We start from the raw sequence: 27,248 nt of genomic DNA, 5'->3' as shown, positions 1-27,248 counted from the left end.
CCCCCGATACTTATGAATGCAGCACAAAAAAAAAAAATATATATATATATATATATATATATATATATATATATATATTGCAAAACAGACCTAATGTATTTATATTAAGAAAGGGGAAAAGAAGGAGGAGAGGAGAAAGAAAAAAAAGAAGAAAAAAAGAAGGAAGGAAAAAAAATAATTTTATATATACAGTATACATAAAAGGATCTGGTAATGCAATCCTAACATGTTCGAATATTCTTATTTACAATTTGCGGCTTGTGCAGCCCACATATTGAATATTGCAAGCCTGACATAATGCTAAATAACAATGTACCACAACTCCAGCGTTTGCTAAATATTCCTGAAGGTCTTTTGCAGTCAAGCAGGGTTCTGATTTACCTTTCTAGCAATCCTGCAAGCAACTCTCAAAGAAATTTTGCTTTTGCTTTGTTTTTGCATCAGCCCATTTTCCTTTTTGTAATTTTAAAATGTAAAATTTTAAAATATTTTATTTTTTCTGCCTTAAATACAAAGGAAATGTGTCATCTTTAACCTAATGCCTTCTATATGCTCCTTTAATGTCTGGTGTGGTGCTGGACATAATAGCTAAAACAGTTTTTTTTTGTTACTGTAACTTTAATTGTGAACAGCCATATTGGAAAGAAGGAACATTTATTTGCATGTCCAAAATTTGTCATCAACAGAGGTTTTAGCTTTATGGTTATACATGGTGGTATAAAATATTCAGTACTAGATAAAAATTTGGACACAAATGTTGATGTAATGTTTTTTATTTTTTGTGTTCAAATGTCTACTGTGTAGATTCAGACTGTAGACATAAAAAACCATGGAATAACACAAATGGGAACAATGAGTAAAGTAACACCATAGCTCCCACCCTTCCGCATTCAGCATTACAGACCTGCTTTAGGGGCTCAGTCCTGCTCTCCCAGCACAACAGGACTTGTGTCTCAACTTCCTCACTCTCCTCACCTGCTCCATTGCACCTCTTCTTCGGGCATCGGGGCCAACACCACTTCTCATTCATTAAACAATTTACACCTCATCTGAGCTAGTTTTCTCTGAATTCGTAGCTTCCATGTTTGTAGGCAGGTGCTCTATTTATGAACCACAGCCCACACTAAGGAAGGTAGGAAAAATTGGTATACTAGAGCTGTATTGCAGGCAGTGAACACAGAAGCAGATCATACAGGCATATAGAGAAACATCTGTATATTGAAGTGTATTTCTATGTCCCTGTATTCTAGAGGGAGAAAAAAAGAAAGATTTATTTTTCTTCCTATAAAATTACTAAAAAATAATTAAAAAAAAAACAGTAAAAATGTCATTTTAATGCATTTAAAGGGAACCTGTCACCTAGAATATGCGATCTGACATATTAGCAGATGCATATTTGCCCTAATAGCAGCTCCCTACCAATCCCTGTGCTGTAAAATTGTGTAATATGAAAGTAATAGGAAATATGAACGTAATAAAACGTTTTTTATTACTTTCATATTTGCTATGTAAATTACAGAGCCGATGGTCCCATGGGCGGCGCTTTGCCCTATGGGCGTCTGCATACTTTCTGTGGTACTACGCCCCTATGGGCGTGATACCATGGAGTCACATGAGCGACGTCCCAGTCGCTCATTCTATCCTGCCCGCATTTATACTTACCATTGCGGCGGGCTATTAGGGCAAATATGCGTCTGCTAATATGTCAGATCGCATATTGGAGGTGACAGGGTTCCCTTTAAAAAAAAAAAAAAGAATACATTTCATAAATCAGCAAATAACAGACATAGTGCCCACAACAAAGTGATCAGATTATTCATGGTGATCAATAAATGGAGTAAAAAGATGGTGTGAGTTCATTTTTTCTCTCTCTATTAAAACCATAAAAATGTAATAAAAATGTAATGCTAAGGTCGTCTTAACATATAGCATAATTGTTGCGTTTTAACTACTGCTTGTTTCTGCAGGTGTCCGCACCACACAACAAAATAACAATGTTCTCTGAATATTCCAGATTTGCTGCTTTTCTTTAATGTGTTTTCCCTCTTATTTGATGTGTTTTTTGTACTAACTTGAATTCAAGTTTGTAATGCCTTTTTAACCTCTTCCTGACATTGTATGTACTGGTATGTCCTATATTAGGATGCATTCCATCAAATGGATGTACCAGTATGTCTGGAGACTGTGTCCGCTCGATCACTGCTGGGAGCTTAAGTGATAGTCGAGCTCTAGCGGTCACACTGCCCCCAGGCTGTTTATCCCTCAAATGCCGCTATCAATAGCGATTGCAGCTTTTAGGAGTTGTGCTCCTTCCCCCATTCAACGGGACCCCATGATGTAATCACAGGATCGCGATCATTGCCATGGCAACCTTAGATCAAATGACGATCTCTGAGTTACCTGGCTACAGTGGCCTGTTAAGGCCTCGTCACACACAGAGATAAATCTTTGGCAGATCTGTGGTTGCAGTGAAATACTGGACATATTGTTACATTTGTACACAGCCACAAACCTGGCACTGATTGTCCACAATTTCACTGCAACCACAGATCTGCCACAGATCTATCTCTGTGTGTGACAGGGCCTTTAGAACATGCCAAGAGCATGCTCTAAGAGGTGTTCTTTCAGTGTCACACTAACAGATGTAAAGCATTGCCATGAATCTACATGGCAATGCATTACACCAGTGATCAGACTAATAAATGTTAATGTCCCATAGGAGTACGAAGTAAAACGATTAAAAAAAAGTAAAAAAAAAATTAACTTTTTTAAAAATCCCAAATAAAAAAAATGAAAAAAAATTATACCAATAAACATATATTTATGCAAAAATTAAAATAAACAAAAAAATACACATATTTGGTATCGCTATGTCTGGAACAACCCAATCTATAACTCTGTCACACTAGTTAACCACTTCAGGGAATACCGTAAAACAAAAACAAATGGCAAAATTATGCTTATCAAACAACCTGTAAAAAATGACCATATTTTCCGGTGTATAAGATGATTTTTTAACCCCTGAAAATCTTCTCAAAAGTCGGCTGTCATCTTATATGCCGGTGTCGTCTTATACGTTGTATAATTAGGTAATGGTTCCCACAAAAAAATATTCTCACCTGTACTCCATTCCCACTGTGTCCTCAGCTGCTTCTTGCAGACTGCAGGCACTTAGACCTCTCAGTGATCTCGTCCGGTGCGGCGCAAAGCATTCAACTGCAGTAAAGCGCTGACAACAGCAGTGGCCACCCTATGTATTGGATGCGATCATGAAGGGGTCTATGTACCTGCGGTCCGCAAGAAGCAACCCTTGATGATCACGATTGGTGCACGGAGCCGCCGCTGCTGTTAGCGCTTTACAGCAGTTGAATGGTTTGTGCCGCTGCCGTAAAGCCTGCAGCGGTGAATCCGTGCATTTTATTGTATGTAAACAATGGCATAATAGGGCACAAGAAGGGGACCAGAAGGAGGGCAATACTAAGCAATGGGCACATTACTTTTAAGGCACATTACTAAACAATGGGCACATAACTGCAGTGGACATTTGTAAACAATGTGCACATCATTGCAGGGAACGTTATTAAACAATGGGCACATCACTGCAGGGCACATTACTAAACAATGGGCACATTACTGCAGGGGACATTACTAAACAATCCAATTACTCTATATAGTATACTCCCTTCTTGGTTTACTCCACTCCACGTGTTTCTCATTTTTCCATTTTAGTCTGCCCCATCACATTCTGGGTTGCATTATAAATGCTCTCCTTTCACTGTACTTCCTTGCTGTCCATACATCTAGGTGGACTTGTGTCTAGGCTTTCTAGTTCCTTGAGCTTAATGCCTTAATACATTCTCGCTCTCTCTCACTGTTCTGGAATCTGGCAAATATAATTTTGATAATCCTAATTGACCTAAAACGGGAAAGGTTTATTCTGATTTCATGTCAGATAATGAGAAAAACCTGAATATGTGTATATTTAGATACTGTATGTAAACTTCTGGTTTCAACTGTGTATACTCATTTTCCATTTTTTACTTTTTGACTGGAGACTGGACAGTCGCTCTTCAACAGTGAACTGGCCAACAGTGGACTAATTGCAAAATACCCCAGAAGTCTACTGTTACTGCCACAGGAAACAAAACACTTTCAAAAACACACAATAGCATTTGAACAAAATTGGCAACAGCTTTACTTTTTGTTGAGTGCACAATGGAGCACCCCACTGTGTGACATCCAGGTGCCATAATAAAGTCAATAGGGAAGTTTTAATGGCACAAAGATTTTAAACAAGACCTATTAGCAAAAATCAACTTTTCCTTTAAAATAAAAAATGTAATTATATGTTTATGTTTCTGGTTTAATGGCCTTCAGCTCTATCTCAAGCCTTGTCGACTTGAAGATTAACACTCTGTATGAGGATCGATCTTGTGCAAGCTTAGATAGGTCCACCAGGGTCTTCTACACCATTTTCTTGATTATATCAAGCTATCATGTTGCTGATTTTCCTTTTCCTTTTCGCCTTGTTTCTTGTGCAAGCCGTGTCTTTGTAACCAGCGAAATGTTTCTCGTTTAATGACCTTGTCCAGTGACTTCATTAATGATTTGCCCATAGCTACCTCATATTCTCCTATTGACTTCTGATGTCATCGGTGCATCTTGAGTGATCATTGACCAGCGTAGGTTGATGTCCTTTATTATGCAATTTCTACTTCCAGAACAGGGCCAATACTATAGACTTTCAGCACGCCTTGGAATTGGGACACCCAAGCCGACAACAGCATGTTTTTACCATCAAACTTGTGTAGGGCACTGAATATATAGTGCCCATTGGAAAGGTCCTTGTAGGGGTTCCACCATTGCCCGCGGCCGCTTCAACAACATTAGCATCTGCATTAACTGCAACATTTCCCCTACAGCTATCAGAAAGCCCCCATCTTGATAACCATAATTGTCATCCGAGGGGGTGATGGTGTGGAGCTCCCTCTGGTGATTAGGACTGGGGATGAAGCTGACTGTAACTCAACAGGTGTGGGAGTTAATTGGGAGTTTGGGAAGTCCAATTGCAGATCAGCGCTATACAGAAGAGCAGTGTCTGTATTTCTTGTGGTTTTTTAGTATTTTGTTTCTCTCATTATTTACAGGAGTACCTGATATAGTGGGGAAGAGACCGTGTGGTCTCAGGGTTTTGTATATCAGGAGATTGCGGTCAGTGCAAAACCAATCAGTTTTCTTTCCTTTCCTGTTGTATCTAGGAATTCAGGCATCGCCTTTGCTAATCTATATTTCCTATCTGTGTATTGTGTTTTCTTACATCACCATTGGCTCTATATGTTGGGGGCTTGCTATTACTTTGGGGACTGCTCTGAGGCAAGATAGGTTTCCTCATTTCTATCTGTGAGGTGTAGTAAGTTTCTCCGGCTGTGACAAGGCATCTAGGTGTGTTTAAGAACACTCCATGGCTACTTCTAGTGTGGTCTGACAGATAGGGGATTGCAGTCAGCTCAGGTTCCAACTACTCTTGTGGTTTTTTTGTGTTTTTCTGCTGATGGGATTTTTGTCATTGTCCACGGTTACCAGATCATAACACGTAACCCTGCTCATGGCGCCACTTGAAGCAATGACCAAGGGACCACCGCGGTGCAGAGTAAGTTACAGTACCAGACGAGTTTACAAACAAAACAGGGTATTTTATTGTAGGGAGATAACACATAAAGGCTGCTGGGCAACATGGAAAGGGGTATTTTGGAACAGGGGATAATACACAATTGAGCTATTTAGCTGGAGCGAACAACTGTCACCTCAACTATCACAATGAATAACAGTACAAACAAATGCAGATAATATACTTATACTTCACTACTCTGTGGTCTAACCTAACTAGTCTCTACTAGAGACCGTTCGGACACCACACTCTAACTACGGATGACTGCACTAAACCTTAACCAGTGCGTACAGGTACAAACTCATGATACCATCCAGGAAACTGATTCTCTCTCAGGTTACAAAGTCTGTTGGTGCGCACTTCTCTGAGGCCAAACGGAGGCGGCTTTTCTTCTCTTGGGTCACGGGGCAGCTGGGCTCATCTGGGCGACGTCTTCTCCTGGGTCGGGTACTAACTGAGCAATACTCTGGGTTTTTTCATGGTCTGGTTCACTGAACTCACACAGTCAGCACTGCTTATCGGATTCTCCTCTGGCCACATCCCACAAGATTCAACCATGTCAGAGGCACAACACTTCCCAGAATCTCCCTCAGACAGTCTCTGTCCTCACAGACACTCTACCGCATTTTATCTGTCCAGGTTAAACCATACACAGTCTCAATGAGGGGAGGCATCAGCTAGTCTAATTCACACCTGGAACAGGGGGATTGATGCTTTAGTTACCAAAAGTATCTATTTCTCTGCTTGTCATACCTGCATACTGTATTACTCTTCCTGCACTAACAAACCTTCTCCCTATTCCAATACATATAACTATAATACATGTATGACACACATAGCTTACACTTTAATAGAACACTTAGTAGGAGTGGGGGTATCCTGACCATCTCCTACAGAGGCATGTCAGTGTTGTAAATGTTCTTAATATTTAATGGAAATTTGGTCTTTAACCTATAAAGTGACTTACATTATTAATGATATTTTATGTTTAACTAGGTTGGAAAAGTGAGAAAAAGTACGGCCAGAAAGAGAGAGTACCATGTCCTGTTCATGGTGCTCACTACTGTCATCTGCTACCTTATTTGCTGGCTGCCTTATGGAGTGGTTGCTTTGCTGGCAACATTTGGAAGGCCTGGAATTGTCACTCCAGTTGCAAGTGTTATTCCTTCAATTTTGGCCAAGAGCAGTACTGTATGCAATCCACTGATCTACATATTTATGAATAAGCAGGTAAGATGTCACCTCGTTAATGTTTCACTAGTCTTTATTTTACATTGTGCTTTCACAGAACTATTTAAGCCATAATATAATGACCTGGGGAAAAAAAATCATCAGTAATTCCTCCTTCACATGTCTGTGGTTCCATAACATGTGGTATACGTTTCCTTTATGGATACCAGATGTATGGCCCCTTTCACATTGCGTTTTTCTCTACTTCCACAAGTCCCGTCGGGGCATCCGTCCGGACCACCCCTCCCCCACTCTGCAAAACGTGCTCCGGACGCATGCGCCCGACAGGGCCATTCACTGTTATGGAGCGCACTGCGTTAGCGTGTGCTCTGTTTTGTGCAATTCTGTGCATATATACGTTTCTGCAGATGGACACCAGAATGTAGGTGGTCTACGTTCGGGTGTCCGTCTGCAGAAACGTATATGTGCACAAAATTGCACAAAACAGAGCACATGCTAACGCAGTGCGCTCCATAACAGTGAATGGCCCTGTCGGGCGCATGCGTCCGGAGCACGTTTTGCAGAGTGGGGGAGGGGCGGTCCGGACGGATGCCCCGACAGGACCTGTGGACGTAGAGAAAAACGCAATGTGAAAGGGGCCTAACCTATGGGGCTGCTCACATCTTCATGTTTTTACACAGACCGTGTGTCAGTACAGCATACACGAAGAAATATCAGATGACAAGGTCCAATACAAGTCTAAGGATACTTGAAAAACACATACAATACATGGTTGGCATCCCTGATCTGTACGTGTTTAACATTGCAAAATATGGGAGAAGCTTTGTCATTTCTTTATTTCTTAAGTCATCTGTAAAAATCACTGATGTCTAGAGTTGAGCGCGGTTCGCGGTTCGAGGTTCTCCAGTTCGCGGCTCGAGTGATTTTGGGGGCTGTTCTAGATCAAACTAGAACTCGAGCTTTTTGCTAAAGCTCGATAGTTTTAGATACGTTCGAGAACGGTTCTAGCAGCAAAAAGCAGGGCTTTTTACAGCTACAGTGTGCAGGAGCCATCGCTGGCAGCCTGCCAGAAGCTGGTAACCAAGATAAACATCGGGTATCCAAGCAAAGCGCTTTGGTTAGTAACCCGATGTTTATCCTAGTTACGTGCAGGAAGCCCACACTTCCCCGCTCAGCTCACTCCGCCCCCTCCTGCACGCGGCATGTACATACACACACACACACACACACACACACTCACACTCACACTCACCTGTCCCCAGCCAAGCAGTCCATGACACTGACGTCCTCAGCGCCACCCACTTCGCACTCCGCCGCCAGCACACATGGCTCCGCCCACCTGCACTCTGCACACATGGTCCCGCTCGGCTTACCTGCGGTGATGAAATCCCGACCTCAGCACTGTCAATGTCCTCCATGGCCGCCGCTTGTCACATCACCTTCTCTCACTTCCGACCCGAGACTGACTAGTGGTGACGTCACGAGCCGCTCGCGATACTTGGCTGTGAAGGCGGCGGTCATTCAACTCAGTGACAGGTGCTGTCAGCAGTGCAGGAGATCAGCGCAGGTAATGTACCTCGCTGACAGCAGCACTTGTCATCCCCTGCAGTGACCTGGGCTGACCCATTGATGTTAGCTCAGGTCACTGCACTGCTCTCCCAGCCAATGGGGAACATCCTGCTCTTCATTGACTGGGACAGTGTGGATCGACATGGCAACCCCTTGGATTACACCTGACCTGGATTTGTTTTTCTTTCTAATAAATTGGTTAAAGAGGGAATGTATTGGGGAGTGTTTTTTCAAATAAAAATGTGTTTGTCGTCTATTTTTTTTTATTACTGACTGGGTTGGTGATGTCGGGTATCTGATAGACGCCTGACCTCACCAACCCCAGGGCTTGATGCCAGGTGACATTACACATCTGGTATTAACCCCATATATTACCCCATTTGCCACCGCACCAGGGCACGGGATGAGCTGGGGCGAAGCTCCAGGATTGGCACATCTAATGGATGCGCCACTTCTGGGGCGGCTGCGGCCTGCTATTTTTAGGCTGGGGAGAGTCCAATAACCATGGACCTCCCTAGTCTGAGAATATCAGACCCCAGCTGTCTGCTTTACCTTGGCTGGTGATCCAATTTTGGGGGGACCCCTACGTGTTTTTTTTAAAAATTATTTATTTAATTTAAAATAACAGCATGGGGTGACCTCAGTTTTGGATTACCAGCCAAGGTGAGGCTGCCAGTTGTGGTCTGCAGGCTGCAGCCGTCTGCTTTACCCTAGCTGGCTACAAAAATAGGGGGAACCCTACGTCATTTTTTTTTTCATTTTTTTTGGCTAAATACAAAGCTAAGCACCCCTTAGTGCCACAAGAAAGGCACCAAAGGGTGCAAAATTACAAAATGCAGGAGAGTGGGACATTATGTGTCTTTCTGCCATTATAATGACAGAAAAGACTGATATGAAGTGCACAAGCACAAGAAAATCACCAGAGCGCTCTATGCTGTGAAAAGCAGTAGAAAATGGCACTGGAGTGAACATGTGACCGCCTCATGTAGGATGAAGCTATGGATCCTGGGTAAATTTATGTATTTTCCCTCCTTCAGTTTTTTTGCAGTACACAAAAAAAATGGAAGGCACACGGATGACAAACAGATGACATACGGACCGTCTACGGAACAGAAACGGATGCCACACGGATGCACCCGTGAAAAAAACGGACTTTTTTGCAGACCGCAAAAATGGATCGGTCGTGTTAATGTAGCCTTAAGGCTACTTTACACACTGCGATATCGGTCCCAATATTGCTAGTGTGGGTACCCGCCCCCATCTGTTGCGCGACACGGGCAAATCGCTGCCCGTGCCGCACAACATCGCCCAGACCCGTCACACATACTTACCTGCCCGGCGACGTCCCTGTGACCGGCGATCCGCCTCCTTTCTAAGGGGGCGGTCCGTGCGGCATCACAGCGACGTCACTGAGCGGCCGCCCAATAGCAGCGGAGGGGCGGAGATGAGCGGGACGTAACATCCCGCCCACCTCCTTCCTTCCGCATAGCGGCCGGGAGGCAGGTAAGGAGAGCTTCCTCGTTCCTGCGGCGTCACACATAGCGATGTGTGCTGCCGCAGGAGCGACGAACTACATCGTTACTGCTGCAGTAACGATAATCGAGAATGGACCCCCATGTCACCGATGAGCGATTTTGCACGTTTTTGCAACGATGCAAAATCGCTCATCGGTGTCACACGCAGCAACATTGCTAATGCGGCCGGATGTGCGTCACAAATTCCGTGACCCCAACGACTCCGCATTAGCGATGTCGCAGCGTGTAAAGCCCCCTTTATTCTGATCTGCCGTTTATAAACAGCAGGCAGAAATAAGTGAATAACGCCCCCCAGCGTCAGAAAATCTCCGGGGTTTCAGGGCTAGCTGAGACCCTGGAGATCATGATTCAGGACGGTTTTTCCGGTCCCCGCTCACAGGTATACACCGTACACCGATGATCACGTTACAGTAAATGACAGCGCCGGTAAAAAATTATTTATCTCCCATCTGGCATGAACAAACATGATAAATCTCCTCCCCGGTCCCCTCCGGTCCCCCGGTGTCACCAAAGTGCCCCCCCTGATGCCCTCCCAGAAATCCAAGATGGCCGCGCGCACAGCAGCGCGCCGGCCGCATTCACCCTACTCCTCTGATTTCTGTCGCATGTGCCATGACACATGCGACAGAAAACATCTCCCCAGTTCCTGCCAGGTCACCCCCTATAACCCCACCGGTGTTCTCCGGTGTCCCACGGTACCTGTGCAGTGTTGATCCCCCCACGGCCCTTTCCTTCACAATAGACGCTGCCGCATGCACAGAGCGGCTGTGAGCTCAGCTTCCTGTGTTCAGACACAGTGAGTGGTGGTTATGCATCTGTAAGCTAAATGGGTGGCATGGTGGCTCAGTGGTTAGCACTGCAGTCTTGCAGCGCTGAGGTCCTGGGTTCAATTCTCACCAAGGACACCATCTGCAAGGAGTTGGTATGTTCTCCCCGTGTTTGCGTGGGTTTCCTCCGGGTACTCCAGTTTCCTCCCACACTCCAAAGACATACAGCGCTATGGAATTAATAACGCTATATCAATGCATAAATTATTATTATTACTGCAATGCCCTGCTCATGAGGTAAGGAACATAATTGATCAGGAGAGCTATATACTACATTTCCAAATGGAGGGATTTGCTTTTATAGTTTCCCTGCTGAACGACTACCAAACATGAGAGTCTGTTATACGCCACAAGAAAACACATCTAAATAGCGAGCTCTGTTGTTTAGTATTCATTCAGCTGGATAACTGGACTTAAAGGGGTATTCCATCTCCAAGATCCTATCCCCAATATATAGTAGGTGGAATAGCAATAATATCAGCAAATACCAATATTTGGAAATGTAGAATAGTTCTCCTGATTAGGCATGCCCTTACCTCATGAGCAGGGCATTGCAGCTTTGGTAGCAACCATTACGACATGGACTCTGCTGCTGTGGACCCGGGGAGAGTGAGTGCAGATTCATTGCACCCACACTCCTCACATGAAGGGTCTGCACTCCTAGAAAATGGGGGATACGTTCCCTGAGTGTCTCCCCCCCATATTCTAGACGGCCCAGAGTCGTCGTGGGACCCCTTTATTTTTTTTCTTACAATAAATTGGTGAAAGAGGAAATGTTTTGGGGACTGTTTTTTCAAATAAATTTCTTTTGTCGATTTTTTTTTTTTGTTAGTACTGACAGTTTATGATGTTGGGTATCTAATAGACGCCATGACATCACAAACTGCTGGGCTTGATCTCAGGTGACTTTACAGCTAGTATCAACCCAATTTATTACCCCATTTGCCACTGCACCAGGGCACGGGATGAGCTGGGGTGAAGCGCCAGGAGTGGCGCATCTAGTGGATGCGCCACGTCTGGGGTGCCTGCGACCTGCTATTTTTAGGCTGTGAAGGCCCAATAACTATGGACCTTCCCACCCTGAGAATACCAGACCACAGCTGTCCGCTTTATCTTGGCTGGTGATCCAATTTGGGGGGACCCTACTTTTTTTGTGTAATTATTAATATTTATTAAATAATTATAAAAAAAAGAGCCTGGGGGGACCTCCACATTGGATCCCCAACCACGGTAAAGCTGCCAGCTGTGGTTTTCAGGCTACAGCCATCTGCTTTACCCTAGCTGGCTTTTTTTTTTAACTATTTTTTAAATAGAAAAAATTAATGGGCTTCCCTGTATTTTGATTGCCAACCAAGGTAACGGCAGGCAGATGGGGGTGGCAACCCATAGCTGTCTGCTTTATCTGCGCTGAGAATCAAAAATACCACGGAGCGCTACGTCATTTTTTTAAAGATTTATTTTTACAGCACTGTGATGTCTAGCAATCAAAATACAGGGAAGCCCATTTTGTTTTTAGTTATTTAAATAAATAATTAAAAAAAATATATATGGGCTCCCGCTGCATATTTTGTATTGCTAGCTAAGGGTAATCCAAGCAGCTACTGGCTGCTAACCCCCACTGCTTGGTGTTACCTTCACTGGCATTGGAGAAGAGCAGACAGCAGCTGCAGAACTACAAGGCTCAGCATACTCCATCCAGGACTGTATGCAGAAGTTTTTTGCCCACCAAAAAAATGACGTGGGCTTCGCCATATTTTTGTATGCTAGCCAGGTACAGTAGGCAGCCACGGGCTGCCTCCAACCCCCAGTTGCCTATTTGTACCCGGCTGGGAACCAAAAATATAGGGAAGCCCGTTTTTTTTTAATTATTTCACTTATTTCATGAAATAATTAAAAAACAAATGACGTGGGCTTCGCCCCATTTTTGTGTCCAGCCAGGTACAACTAGGCAGCTGGGGATTGGAATCCGCAGCACAGGTTAGCCCGAGGTTTCTGGGCGCCTCTGCTGCGAATTGCAGTCCGCAGCCGCCTCAGAAAATGGTGCTTTCAAAGAAGCGCCATCATCTGGCGCTGTATCCAACTCTTCCAACAGCCCTGAAGCCGGGTGGCTTGTTGGGTAATAATGAGTTAATACTAGCTTTGTTTTACTAGCTAGTATTAAGCCAGAGATTCTTAATGTCAGGCACGTTTGACCCGGCCATTAAGAATCTCCAATAAAGACTTAAAAAAAAGACACCACACAGAGAAAAAATACTTTAATAGAAATAAATACACAGACACATTAGAGACTCCATCTTTATTACCCCCTGTCAGCCCTCCACGATCCATGGTCTTCTGTCTTTCTCGTTCAACAAATGCAGCTCTGCTCCATCACTGCTGCATGGGGGAAGACGCTGCTTCCCGTGCTGCCTTCACTCCGTGAAGACTGCACGGGAAGCAGCGTGCAGCCTTCACTCCGTGAGTGATCAGTGCTGCTGGCTGTTAGCGGTAACAGCGGTAACTATGACAGACGCGTTACCATAGCAACGGTGCTCCGATCATGTAATTCCCGGAGCCGCGGTTAGCGGTGACGTCACCGCTAACTGTGTTGCTATGGCAACGGTGATCTCCGTTAATGACCGGCTGTGTCAGCCGGTCCCTAACGGAACGGGGAGTCGACCATGTGCTAGAGCATGTCGCCGGTACACGGCGATACACAAATGTGCATCGTGTACCGGAGAGTGCACTGACAGGACCTAGGACAGGACATGACGCGTCATAGTCATGTGACCAGTCTGTAGCCAATGAGATAATAGCCACGTGACTGGTCACATGGCTATTTTGACGTCACGATAGGTCCTGCATCACTGCTGGCAGTGCTGGTCACTGAGAGGATTCAGTGATCATCGGCTGGAATAGCGGTAGGAAACAGAGTGCAGGAGGGATCGTGGGGACCGGTAAGTGTTATGGCAATGTTTATTAACTATATGTGTACATTTATAATGCGTTTTTATGTGTTTGTGATTGCCTCCCATTATTTCCTATTGGTTCAAGTTCGGTTCGTCGAACGTTCGCTGAACTGAACTCAAACGAGACCTCCGTTCGACGAACCGAACTCGAGCTGGTTCGCTCATCTCTACTGATGTCACACTGATGCAAAACATCGGCACCGGTACCATTTCTTCACGTCAATTTTTTTATACGGATGTGTGACGGGAGAATAAAGCCTCATTTTAACTATAGAAATGCAGTATATTTGCATTACACGTGGATATAATTTTTAAACAGCCATTTTCATGTTGCAGAAAAACTAAGAGCTGAAAAACTCACAGTGAAAATCTCTACAAAGACACAGATTTTACTGCAAAATTAAAATAGAAGTTAACATGAAGAGCACAAAAAGAAATAATTGGCACAAAAAACGCGACATACTATAAAGCAAAACAGTACCTTAATATTAATCGTGGTGTAGTCTTGGAAAATACCGTGCACATTGATACATTTGTGGTTTGGTTCACCGCCACTTCACTGCATTGTAAGTTCTTTTTAACCCCTTAAGGACCAAGCGATTTTTAGTTTTTGCGCTTTTGTTTTTCCTCCAATTATTCCAAGAGCCATAACTTTTTTTTTTTTCCCTTCAATTAAAAAGGCTTGTAAGGGCTTTTTTTGCAGGATGAGTTGTATTTTTTAATGACACCATCCATTTTATCACATTATGTAATGGTAAGTGTTACAAAAGAGCAAAAAAAGTGAAATTCTGCATTTGTTTGTTTTTTTATTTACAGTTTTTGTTTCACCATAAAAATGACCTGCTGGATGATTCTACAGGTCAGACTGATATCCAAAGATGTATAGTTTTAAATTTATTTAAGTGGTGAAAAATATTAAGAAATTTTGGAAAAAAAAAATCTTGCTTGTGTCACGAATTTGCGAGAGCCGTAAGGTGTTTCATTTTTGGGATATGGCGCTGTGTTAGACCTGATGCTTGTTGTTTCTTATGCCAAGAGCTGATACTTTTATTGATATTATTTGGGGTGCAGACTATATGTTGATCACCTGTTATTACATTTTTTCCTGTTGTTGGGACAGCTCAAAAACTGTAATTCTGATATCTTGATCTTTTTTTTCTTATTACGATGCTTACAGATTAGATTAATTTATTTTATATTTCGATAGATCGGACTTTTATGAACACTGCGATACCAAATATGTGTATTTTTTTTTATTTATTTTTTTCTTAATTTTTATTGTGACAAAAGAGGGGTGCTTTTAATTTTTTTTATTATTCTTTTCAAAACATGTTTTTTTCTACTTTTTAATGTATTTAATAGAAAAATTAGAGAGCTTGAACCTGCAATGATTTGATCACTGGTTCAATCTACAGCAATGACACAGTTGTATATAGAAATCACAGTCTCCGATGAAGGCCAGCCATGGGCTGGTTTTCACAGGAGTACTCTGATGACATATACAGGGGTCTTCAGCAGACTGATATGGCAACACATTGGTCAGCAACAGAGGCAAGCCAATGAAGGGTCAGAAAAGCGCGACATCCAGCTGGCACGTGTAGCACCCCTGAAACCCTCAAGGCACTACAGGGAACTGCATCCTCTTGAGGATGCAGGACCTACCCCCTGGGACCTGGAATATCAGTGCTGCTTCAATCAAAACATGACCAAAATCCTAGTTCTCCACTCCACAGTGGGAAAAGAGGATGAACCATGTAAGAGCATGGTCGCCATGGGAACGAGTCCCTGGGTATAGCCAGCCTGGTGGGAGGGGTTAGTCAGTCAGTAGTGAGGAGAGAGTCGAGTAACACACAGGAGAGGTGTGCAGACATGCCTTAGCTGGGTCCATGTAACTGTGACCCCAGAGGCACAGGAGAGAGGTCGCCGGACGGGTACCGGAGATACTGCCGGGACCGGAGCACGCATGGGCCATAGGGCCCTAGGTCAAGCGCAAGTTTTAGACTGTTTGGCAAATAACTATCTAGTGAGGACACCTTCATGGACTTCACCGAACCAAATAATCCGGGGGCATCAGCAGTAAACTAGGTTCGGGCTTCGGACACTTACCTCCCCACAGGATCCACACTGCCCTCCATACGGAGAAGGAGACTGTACCCCAAAAGGGACAGTCGGGGCCCCCAAACGCTCCACACTACGGGGACCCAATCAACTGAGTGCCGGGGACAGAGCAACCTGGGTCACTACATTGGCACTGGTCCTCCAAGGGACCTGAACCAGTAAACCCCTGGGTCCACAGTGAGTAGAGATTGTTAAAGACAATCTGGTGTGGTCTTCGTTATTGGCCCGTTACATCTCCCAGGCCCAGCCCTACCTGCGGAGGGCATACCATCACAGTTGCCACTACCACCAGCTCTGGCAACCTGCAGGTGGTGTCACATGACAAAAACTCTTATCTTAACTCCCCTGTAAATACCCCCATTACAAAAGGGGCCCAGGGCACGGACCCGGGCAACAGCCACCAGAGTAACATTCCCGTTTGTTACTGCCCTGGACCGAGTACCCTATATCCCTGGGCGCTACACACGCATCAAATGCCGCTGGCAGAGATTGACAGTGGCATTTAACAGGTTAACAACCATGAGTGGAGCGCCGCTTTACCCATGGCTTTTAGATGCAGATGAAGGCTGAATAAATTGCTGTATCTAACAGGTCTGTATGCACATAAACACGACTCCTGCTTCATTAGTGTATGTGTGAACGCCTGAGGTTTTAGTACGGACAGCATCCATTGTGGACATATTACTGCTGTCAATGAACATACTGGGAGGCGGCAAGGCTTTCTAAGTCTGGGAGTGGAAGGGTGTACAGAGCATTCGGCATCACCAAGGTTGCACCAAGTCCCCTAATTTGCATATTGAATAAATGGCATTATCCGGACAGTAAAAGCAACCATTAATACACTAAAGGTATGCTTTTTATAGTGGCTATGCCCCCTAATTGACCATTCTGACCATGTGCTTAGATACATTTGTATTTTGAGGGTGACAGGACTCCCTTTAATTAGATAACAGAACTGGTATTATATGGACATTTATATATGTTTTATTTATCTGTCCATATATTGCACAGCTGTAAGAGCTTATTCACACGTCAGCATTGTCTATGTTTTCTCCACTGACAGCACAATGGTCAATTTAAAATAAAAAATAAAACAATGTAGCAACTTCTTATACAACATTGGTCCAAATTGTGGATCAAACTTGTCCAATTTAACTGAACAGATAGTGGAAAAAAATGGCAGCATGTTGATGACATCCAAGTTAAACAAGTACCGTATTTTTCATTTTATAAGATGCACCAGATTGTAAGACGCAAACCAAATTTGAAGGAGGAAGATAGGGAAAAAATAATTTTTACTGTTAAATGAGGGTCCATCTTATAATCCTAGTGCCTCTTTTATTAGCTCATCAGGGGGGAGCGTCGGTGGTGGAGCGGCTCAGGATGGTCACAGGAGGCAGATGCTGCGGTGTCGGAGGAGGGGGTGTCACGGCTCAAGGGGTCCATGTGTGGAGTGTCAGCAATAATGCGGGCTCGTGAGGTGTCATTGATCTGCCGGCAGACTGCGGGCTCCATTGAATCGTCGGCGGTTGACACGATGGACTTCAAGAATATGGCTGCTAAGGTGGCAGATGCGCAGATTCGCCTCCGTGGCAATTTTCTTGAATTCCATCACCTCAACCGCCAGCAATTCAAAGAAGCCCGTAGTCTCCTGGAAGATCAATGGCACCCACCGCGAAGAACCCACAGTATCGCTGACTCTCTGCTGCCACACACTGACCCTCTTGAGGCACGACACTACTTACTTCAAGCACTCCGGCAGATCAATAGCGACCACCACCGCGACACCCCACGAGCCTGCAATATCGCCGACTCTCCACTGCCGCACACTGACACTCCTGAGCTGCTCTACTGCAGTGACACCCCCTCCGAGCCCTCCATTTTCCCGACCATGCACCACCACTGCTGCCCCGGTAAGCCATATGTGCTTTGTAAGATGCACTCCCATTTTTCCCCTAGTTTTGGGGAAAAAAATGCATCTTACAAACAGGAAAATACGGTAATCTGCCTATTTTTCACTGAGATTCTATAAGCTTGAGAAATATCCATTAGTTTATTTTGCAGATGAGAGACATTGATGACACACAAATGGAAAAAAAACTGACATAAGCACAGATCCAGCACACCAATAAACAAATGGTCTGTGTTTGGTAGACAAGAAAAATCACTGATGTGTGAATTCTGGCCTAGGCTGGATTTTTAAAGTGTTTCATACTATTTTTTTTTTTTTAAAGCTAAGGTATCGCGTTTTTTTATTTTTGAATTAAAAATAGTGATTATGAAATCAAGTATTTTTAATACAAAATGAAAATCGCTGCTTATTTAGTTTTTATTTCATTCTAATTTTACTGGAGGCACTGAGGGCTGCCATGGATTTGCTGTGTGTGTAATGACAGTCACTCACTCCATTATGGCAGCCCCTGTGCATAGAAAACCCCCCTGGGCTGTCCAAATCACAGCAGAGGGAGGAGATCAGCACCATCATTGTGGAGCTCACAGCGTATGCTGTTTGCTCCACTATACCCCTGTCAACCACCGGGATGTGTGAGTACGGGCTGCCTCCCCTCCCCCTGCCGTTACCGTCTCTAATGACACCCCCCCTCCCTCCGCTTTACCCAGCCCTGGCTCTGCCCGCCGCCACTGCTGTGTGTGTGTGTGTGTGTGTGTGTGTCTGCTGAGCCGTGTATCTAATCCTATCCTGTGTAACACAGCAACTCAGCAGACAGTATCTAATCCTATCCTGTGTGATGCTGTCTGCTGAGCCGTGTATCTAATCCTCTCCTGTGTGATACTGTCTGCTGAGCCGTGTATCTAATCTTCTCCTGTGTGATACTGTCTGCTGAGCCGTGTATCTAATCCTCTCCTGTGTGATACTGTCTGCTAAGCCGTGTATCTAATCCTGTCCTGTGTGATACTGTCTGCTAAGCCGTGTATCTAATCCTGTCCTGTGTGATACTGTCTGTTGAGCTGTGTATCTAATCCTATCCTGTGTGATACTGTCTGCAGGGCTGTGTATCTAATCCTCCTGTGTGATACTGTCTGCTGAGCCGTGTATCTAATCCTCTCCTGTGTGATACTGTCTGCCGAGCCGTGTATCTAATCCTATCCTGTGTGATACTGTCTGCAGGGCTGTGTATCTAATCCTCCTGTGTGATACTATCTGCTGAGCTGTGTATCTAATCCTATCCTATGTGATACTGTCTGCAGGGCTGTGTATATAATCCTCCTGTGTGATACTGTCTGCTGAGCTGTGTATCTAATCCTATTCTGTGTGATACTGTCTGCACAGCTGTGTATCTAATCCTATCCTGTGTGATACTCCTGCTGTCCTTGGTGACACTTTAGACATTTCTGGTCACCAACAAAATGGCTCTGCACTGTGTCATGTCATTCTCTCTTATCTGTTGTAAGCACTCAGATTAGGAGAGGAGGGGAGAGGCAGGCGTGCCATCACACACAGGAGAGCAGACTCCGCCCACTTTATTGCATCTGCAATGTGAGCTTTTTCTACAGTGGGATTTCTGTAGGATTTCAGTAGCTGCTCCCCCTAGTGTTTAACAGTGGAAAATATCAAACTTTTTTTTTTTTTTTTTAGATTTTGCTCAATTAAAAACAAATAATAATATTTAAACAAAACATTAAAACATTATTACTTTACATTTTTTCAGTTATTGAATTTTCTTTTTTTTTTTACGATACCTTCCCTTTAAACAATACCATTATTTTGCAGAAATCCGTTTGTTTCCAAAGTTTTTTCGTTTTTTTTTTTTTAAAGTTCTTCTATTTATTTCAATTGAGTAAAAACCTGCAGGACTGTATGAGCATTTCAAAGCTTTTTTTTGAAAATTTTTTGCAGCTTTGTGTCACCACTACTTTGAAGGAGTTTTGAGCTAAATTTTGCATTATGCCCACAATCTTCTTTCTCCACAATGGCCAGATGAAACCAGAGGTCGTATGACTGCTAGTAGGAGATCTGCATTCTGATGGTCATGTGTCTTCTTGATTTTTATTCGATCTTAATGTTCTATTCCCAAATTGTATATTGGCAGTCACAGAACCTAACAGATCTGACTATTAAGAAGAATCCTGAAGTATCTGTAAAGTGCCAATGTGCAGTCACAAAGTTAAATTCTCCCTCAATTTTAGTTGTGATAAAGTTGATGCAAAAGAAATTCAATAAAAGGATTTAAAAACACTTAATAAAAACTAGATCCAATCACAGAAGAATAATTAGCAAATGAATTTCTTATAAAAATGTCTTCCTCCTTTTTGAAGGCTGTGTTCACATGCTATTTTTTGCCGCTCCAGAACATTACAATTTTACAGCAATTACGACTAAAAATTACAATATGGCCGCAATGTCGGAACACGGTATTAGTCTTTTGTCAATAAAAAAATGTAACTTCCACAATTTACTCACCTGGATAACAAAGCAAGGCTCAAAGGCTCATAGTCTGTATAGGATGAAGAAACTGATCTAAACATGTTTCCTTTTTAAGCATTTTTTTCATTACTTTTTTTTGTATTCTTGTATTTCTACGCTTTGTGCTCAATGAGGTTATTAATGATAGTCTGAGGAATGTTTTGTCACACTGAATGCACTTGGGCTCCCATTACCATCGATGACCAATGAAAATTTAAATATGTTCGATCAGAGACAAGTCTGGAGATGCAGTAGGTCATGATAAAATATTTAGGCCATGCAGGAAGCTCACAGTAGCACTAACAACATGTGACCAGGCGTTGTCATGAAGCAGCTCTTGGGACAGAGAGAGCAATCAATCTTGGGACACTTTCACATTACCTCGTGAAGGCCTCTTCATGAAATTACCCAGATAATCTCTAGACCAATCTTTGGTTACAATTGCATCCAAGACAAAAGCTGGTCTCATTCGGGAAGAGGCTAGATCTCCATTGACCAGTGTCCATTACTGTATTGTTCTGCAACACGATTGCCTTTGAGATCAGTGGCGTTAGGTAAATGGAACTCCTTGTGAAAACACCACTGTGTGTAGACACTGGTTAATGCCTCGCTCCCACTAGCGCATAATCGCTATGGTAAGTGGGAGGAGTGTCATACGTATGTTATTGCGTATGTCATGCGAGTTTCTATGCGAGTGTGCATAATCTTGCTCTCTTAGCATCTCTGTGAGATGTGTATGCAATCCATCTGCAATGTGTTTTTTACATCATCTTTTAAATACTAGAATACTCTATGTAAAATATAAGATATATAAAGTCCCAACCACCCTATTATAAACTTTCATCTTTTAGTGGCACTAAAGGGTGTTTAGGCTTGTTTCACCTAATAAATTAAAAACATTGTGAGGTCCCCCCCCCATTTTTGTTAACCAGACAAGGTGAAGCAGACAGCTGTGGGCTGATTTTATCAGGCTGATAAGTTCCATAAGTTATTGGTCATTCTGAGGCTCCATAGCTTTTGCTCTACATTAATGTTTCCCAAACTCCACTCCTCACGGCCCCCAACAGCTCATGTTTTCAGGATTTCCTTAGTATTGCACAGGTGAGAGCAAATGTGGCAATTTCTGATGTCTTCATAATGATTCCATCGCTCATGCAATGCTAAGGAAATCCTGAAAACATGATCTGTTGGGGGCCCTGAGGACTGTAGTTTGAGAAACACTGATCTACATAATTGAGGAACGTCGTGGGATGTGCTGGACTTTCTGGGAAGTTTGCTTACAAATAAATTTGGACAGTCTTGTTTTTCTTTCTCTCTTTATGTTTTTGGATTTCCATTTGTGGACTATGTCAGATTCCCTGGACTGTGCGGACCTGCATGGGTTTTTTTTTCTTTAATTTGTGAACAATAGGAAAAGTCGAGCAGTGTTTTTTCAAATAAACTATTCGTGCGTGTGTGTTTTTTTTCTTTTCACTAAGTGGGTCAGCAATTGGGCTGTTGGATAGATACCTCTGCATCACTAATACCAGAACTTGATGCCAGCTATCACTTCATAGCTGACATCAACTACCATTATCCCGATTGCTAATGCAGCAGGGCAATCAGGAAAAGCCAAGGTGAAGCATCCGAATCTAACGTGATGAGCAAGTTCTGGGCCAGCTGTTTGCTGGTATTTTTAGTCTGGGAAGAGCCCAATAACCATTGACCTTCTCTTCGTGATATCAGCCTGCAGCTGCCTACTTTACCTTTCCTGGTTATCAAAAATAGGGGGGGGGATTCAATGCTGTTTCTTTTAATTATTTATAAAGGTGAACAAGGCTAAATACTCTTTAGTGCCACATAGCCACATATATGGCACTAAAGCGTGTAAGTTTATAATATGTAGGGGGGTTGGGACATTATGTAGCTGCAGGATATCTATGTATTCTATATCTAATATTGTTCTATCATCTATCTTTATATATAAAAGACAAAAAAGAAGCATCACTTCCAGTATATTTGCAGTGAAAAGCAGGACTTCCTCATAGCCCAGGGGCAAAGTTTCGGTTCAGATAAACCTTTCTCTAGTCCATTTGAACTGAAGCATCACCATTAGCTACTAAAGTCCTGCTTTTCACTGCAAGTATACTGGAAATGGTGCCTCTCTTTTAGTGTTTTATCAATGGCAAAGTGTTTTCTGTTGCTGTAGGGGTCTTACACCCACCTTTTTTATATTAGTGGTGCTGTTCTAATCTTATTTTGTATGTTTGTATCCTAATATTTTTTTCTTGAAGATTTGTGAGTAAATATCGGATGGCATATAGTTTGTGTGCCAGCCGATATTTTTCTCGCACCCTTTGACTTGCATTAGCGACTCTCAGCTAATATATGTGGCTATATACAGCATGCTGTGATTTTTCCTCAGCCCATTTCAGCATAGGCAACAACATGAAAAGGTCTTCATGAGGGCACATCACACTGGTCCAACTATGATTATGGTGTGAAATGGCAAAGTATGTGATTGCCAGACCTCTCTTATCTTCATTTCAGGTAAACTCTTAGCTTGTTGTTACATTGATTTGGTCATGGAACTAGTGGTAGGTCATTACTCCAAAGTATTTCTGGAGCCGCTTTTCAACACACCACCAAGTCACATGTTGCTGGTACTAGTGTGGTTGGCAATTATAAAGTGAGCTGCTATCAACAAATCTTTACGATTTCCATGCCAAAGTGCATTCAGTGTGGCAGAACATTCCTTAGACAACCATTAATAACCTCATTGGTAGGGCTCAAACTCAAAACAAAATAATAATAACAAAATAAATATTTTAACAATTTTATTTTTTTTCACAATTTGCATAGCATTAATATGTCTATTGATAGAATGATTTCTTGGTATTGCAATTTCAATGTTGATGATTACATTCTTTGTGGCAGAACACTTGAGATAAAAGGAAAATTGTATGTCTTCTGTATATTGTTAAGAACCTTACATCAAATTTTTCAAGTTGATCAGAACACGCAATGTAAGGCTATGTGCGCACTTTGCGTCGAGGTAGTTGCAGTTCTAAACGGATAAATTGTCTTTGGCAAATTTGGTTTTGACCACAAAAACGCTATAAATATGCTTGTGTTTTTACCACGTTTTAGCCGCGTTTTTACCGCGATTTACATGCTTTTTCATTGCTTAAAGTCAAATGTGATTTGAATACAAATACACTGCTAAATAAAGTTTAAACATTCAAACACTATGAAAAAATGTAAAAAATGAAAAAAAACATGATTAAAATCATGGACAAAATAGCTTATTTTATTAAAATTATAACTGTTTTATAATATTTATGCATTAAATAACGTTAAATTATGGATTTTCATTATTTTAATTGTCGGACTATGTGTGTGTGTGTAAAGGGAAATATCATGCCATTAATAGAATGTCAAAAACGCATGCTTTTATTTAGTCAAAAAAGCATGATTTCTGCATCAAAAAAGCATGTTGAACGCTAGTATTGTGATTTTGGTTGCGTTTTGAAAGTTCTCATTGACTCTAATGTTAGCAAAATGCTGCCTAAATGGCAAAAACAATTGACATGTTGCTTCTTTAAACGCTGAGTTTTTGCCAAATTTTCTGCAACTGAAACACTGCGTTTTTAACAGCATAGTGCGCACAAGAAAGCCCTATTTCCCATAGACTTTGCTTGAAAATCAAAACGCATGCATTTTGGCATTCAAACGTTGCAGTTCAAAACGCTGCGGAAACGCATGAAAAAACGCAAAGTGTGCACATAGCCTAATAGTGTCTGCAGTGGGAGAACAAAACATTTATCTATTATTTATTTTAATTAAGGCTCCCTGTTGTGGTAATATTAGCAATGAAAGTATTTGGCACATAATTAGTTAACGTTTTTTAAAATCTAAGTGGATGTCATCAGATAGTTTTCACTGGAGGTGTGTACTTCTTTCTGTATGATGCCCACCATAAGCAAGCAGCAACCCTAAAAGGAAAGAATGCGCCCCACCATAGCTTACAATGTGTGCAGAATTATTAGGCAAGTTGTATTTTAGAGGATTTTTTTTATTATTGATCAACAACTATGTTCTCAATCAACCCAAAAGACTATAAATATCCAAGCTTAATATTTTTGGAAGTTGGGGTGTTTTTTTTTTTAGATTTGGCTATCTTATGAGGATATCTGTTTGTGCAGGTAACTATTACTGTGCAGAATTATTAGGCAACTTATCAACATTACATGCAGCAGCCACCACAGCCTCTCAGACACAGTTCCGAGAGGTGTACTGTTTTCCCTCCCTGTAGATCTTACATTTTATGAGGGACCACAGGTTCTCTATGGGGTTCAGATCAGGTGCACAAGGGGGCCATGTCATTATTTTTTCATCTTTTAGACCTTTACTGGCCAGCCATGCTGTGGAGTAATTGGATGCATGTGATGGAGCATTGTCCTGCATGAAAATCATGTTTTTCTTGAAAGATACCGACTTCTTCCTGTAGCACTGCTTGAAGAAGTTGTCTTCCAGAAACTGGCAGTAGGTCTGGGAGTTGAGCTTCACTCCATCCTCAACCCGAAAAGGTCCCACAAGTTCATCTTTGAAAGATACCAGCCCATACCAGTACCCCATCCCCACCTTGCTGGCGTCTGAGTTGGAGTGGAGCTCTCTGCCCTTTACTGATCCAGCCTCTGGCCCTTCCATCTGGCCCATCAAGAGTCACTCTCATTTCATCAGTCCATAAAACCTTTGAAAAATCAGTCTTAAGATTTTTCTTCTCAAAATACTCATTTGCCTAATAATTCTGCACACAGTATAGAGCAGATTTTCAGTATGTGAGGTATAATTACACTCAGCCTTGATCTCTTAAGGCCCAGTCACACACAACGACTTACCAGCGATCCCGACAATGATTCCACCTGATAAGGATCGCTGGTAAGTCACTGGGAGGTTGCTGGTGAGATGTCAAACAGTCAGACCTTACCAACGACGCAGTAATGATACAGGTCGCAGTAGCGACCTGTATAATGATCTCTGCAGTCCCTGGGACCCTGTCACACAGTGTCAAACACAGCGATGTGTCCTGCCCAGCAGGACATCGCCTTTGAAGAATATGGTCCGGACCATTTGGCAACGACTAGCGATCTCACAGCAGGGGCCTGATCGCTGGTAGGTGTCACACATAACAAGATCACTAACGGGATCGGTACTGCGTCACCAAAACTGTGACTCAGCAACGATCTCGTTAGCAATCTCGTAGTGTGTGATGGGGCCTTTAGTCCAACCTCATGCATAAGTCCTTGTGGGCGGAGGGGCAGTGCAGCTGAGTTTAGCTATTTGTATCACAATACAAACTCTTCTATCAGCTCTTCTGATTACTGTGTCAGTGATAACACTTATCTCTGCTGTGCTCATGCATTTTCTACTCACTCTGGTGTGAGAGCAGGCTATTATTACTAGGGCTGAGCGGATCCGGACTGTAAAAGTCCACATCAGCGCGGTTTCAAAGATATCTGGGTGCCGCACCCCGGCCTGGGATTCCGGGTGCATGATCCGGATTCGGGAATTAAAGTAAAAATAAACAAAACAAGAAATACGTGAGTTTCATACTTACCGAGACTCGGTGTCATTGCGGTACACTGATTCCGGGTCGCGCATTCACTTCCTGTACTGTGCATTGCATACACACAGCTTTCCGTGTTTTCCTCGCCCACCGGTTGTCCACTTGTCTGTGATTGGTTGCAGGCAGACATGCCCCCAGCCTGTGACAGTGTCTGCCTGCAGTCATCGTGGCTCGGTCATTGTCTGCACAGCCAGCGGTCGTTCTCTATGTCTCTCTGTCTGTCTCTCTGTCTGTCTCTCTATAAATGCAAACAGTTGCACACTGAAAAAGCCAAAAATGTACTAGAGAAAATATGGCACTGCATTACTGCAAAAGAGAGATATTTAGTTTATGTATTGGCCAATGCATGTAAGCCCGGACACCAAACGGCAAGGTATATCTCTGTAATCCGGGAACCTAACTTAAATGCCACTATCTAGGTTAAATTTTTAACTGCATGAGAGGACACACACTAGCTAGGGACCCCAACGCAGAGAAATACTTTGGCGTAGTGTTGGGGCTCTATTGCATTGATCAATTCAATAGCTAAATTTCTCTTTATTCATATGTTCATGGCAGTAATGCAGGTTCCATTTTTCATATTTTCATATATTATTATATGAAATATTCATATATATTTCTTACATATAGCTATTGGATTTTTCATGTCAGTATTCACACAGCAGTTTCTGCTATTACTGCTATTACATGTATTCCCCTTGCATAGTCATTGGTGTGCATACCTTATCTCCATATGCATTGGCCAATACATAAACTAAATATCTCTCTTTTGCAGTAATGCAGTGCCATATTTTCCCTAGTACATTTTTGGCTTTTTCAGTGTGCAACTGTTTGCATTTGTAGTTATTATGTTTTTTCAGTTAGCACCTGTTCACATTTGTTGGATGTGCGGGTCAGTTTTTTGATATTTCTTGTCTGTCTCTCTGTCTGTCTGTCTCTGTCTCTCTCTCTCTGTCTCGCTGTCTGTCTCTCTCTGTCTCTCTCTATCCGTCTCCCCACCGACATCTTATTACCTCACATATAAGCTTCTTATACTATGAATGTCTTTTGTTCCTATAGCAACCAATCACAGCTCCTACTAATGACCTGTAGTTCCAGGCTCCATTTAATTTAATTAATTAATTTTCCTGTCAAAACATAGTCTATGACGTTCCCTGGGTCACATGAGGTGTCTGTGCAAAATTTCGTGATTGTAAATGCGACGATGCGGATACACTTTTCGTTTCATTTTTTCCCCATTATGTAGATATGGGCAAAATTGATTGGTAAATTGGAACGTGCGGGGTTAAAATTTCGCCTCACAACATAGCCTATGACACTCTCGGGGTCCAGACATATGAGTGTGCAAAGTTTTGTGGCTG

General features: G+C 42.7%; 1 protein-coding gene across 1 annotated transcript in view; it reads left to right on the top strand.

Annotated features, from left to right (window-relative positions):
• The window catches only part of LOC142291716 (pinopsin-like), a 503,008-nt gene that overhangs the window by 441,620 nt on the left and 34,140 nt on the right, over positions 1-27,248 (top strand). Inside the window, exon 4 of the mRNA XM_075336455.1 lies at positions 6,665-6,898. Within this exon, the coding sequence (XP_075192570.1) occupies positions 6,665-6,898 (234 nt within the window). The remainder of the gene's footprint in view (positions 1-6,664; positions 6,899-27,248) is intronic.

The sequence above is a fragment of the Anomaloglossus baeobatrachus genome, chromosome 2 (assembly GCF_048569485.1).
Source record: "Anomaloglossus baeobatrachus isolate aAnoBae1 chromosome 2, aAnoBae1.hap1, whole genome shotgun sequence".
In the NCBI taxonomy this organism is placed as follows: domain Eukaryota; kingdom Metazoa; phylum Chordata; class Amphibia; order Anura; family Aromobatidae; genus Anomaloglossus; species Anomaloglossus baeobatrachus.
Note: the sequence above shows the minus strand (reverse complement) of the source record. Positions and strands in the feature narration are given on the sequence as shown.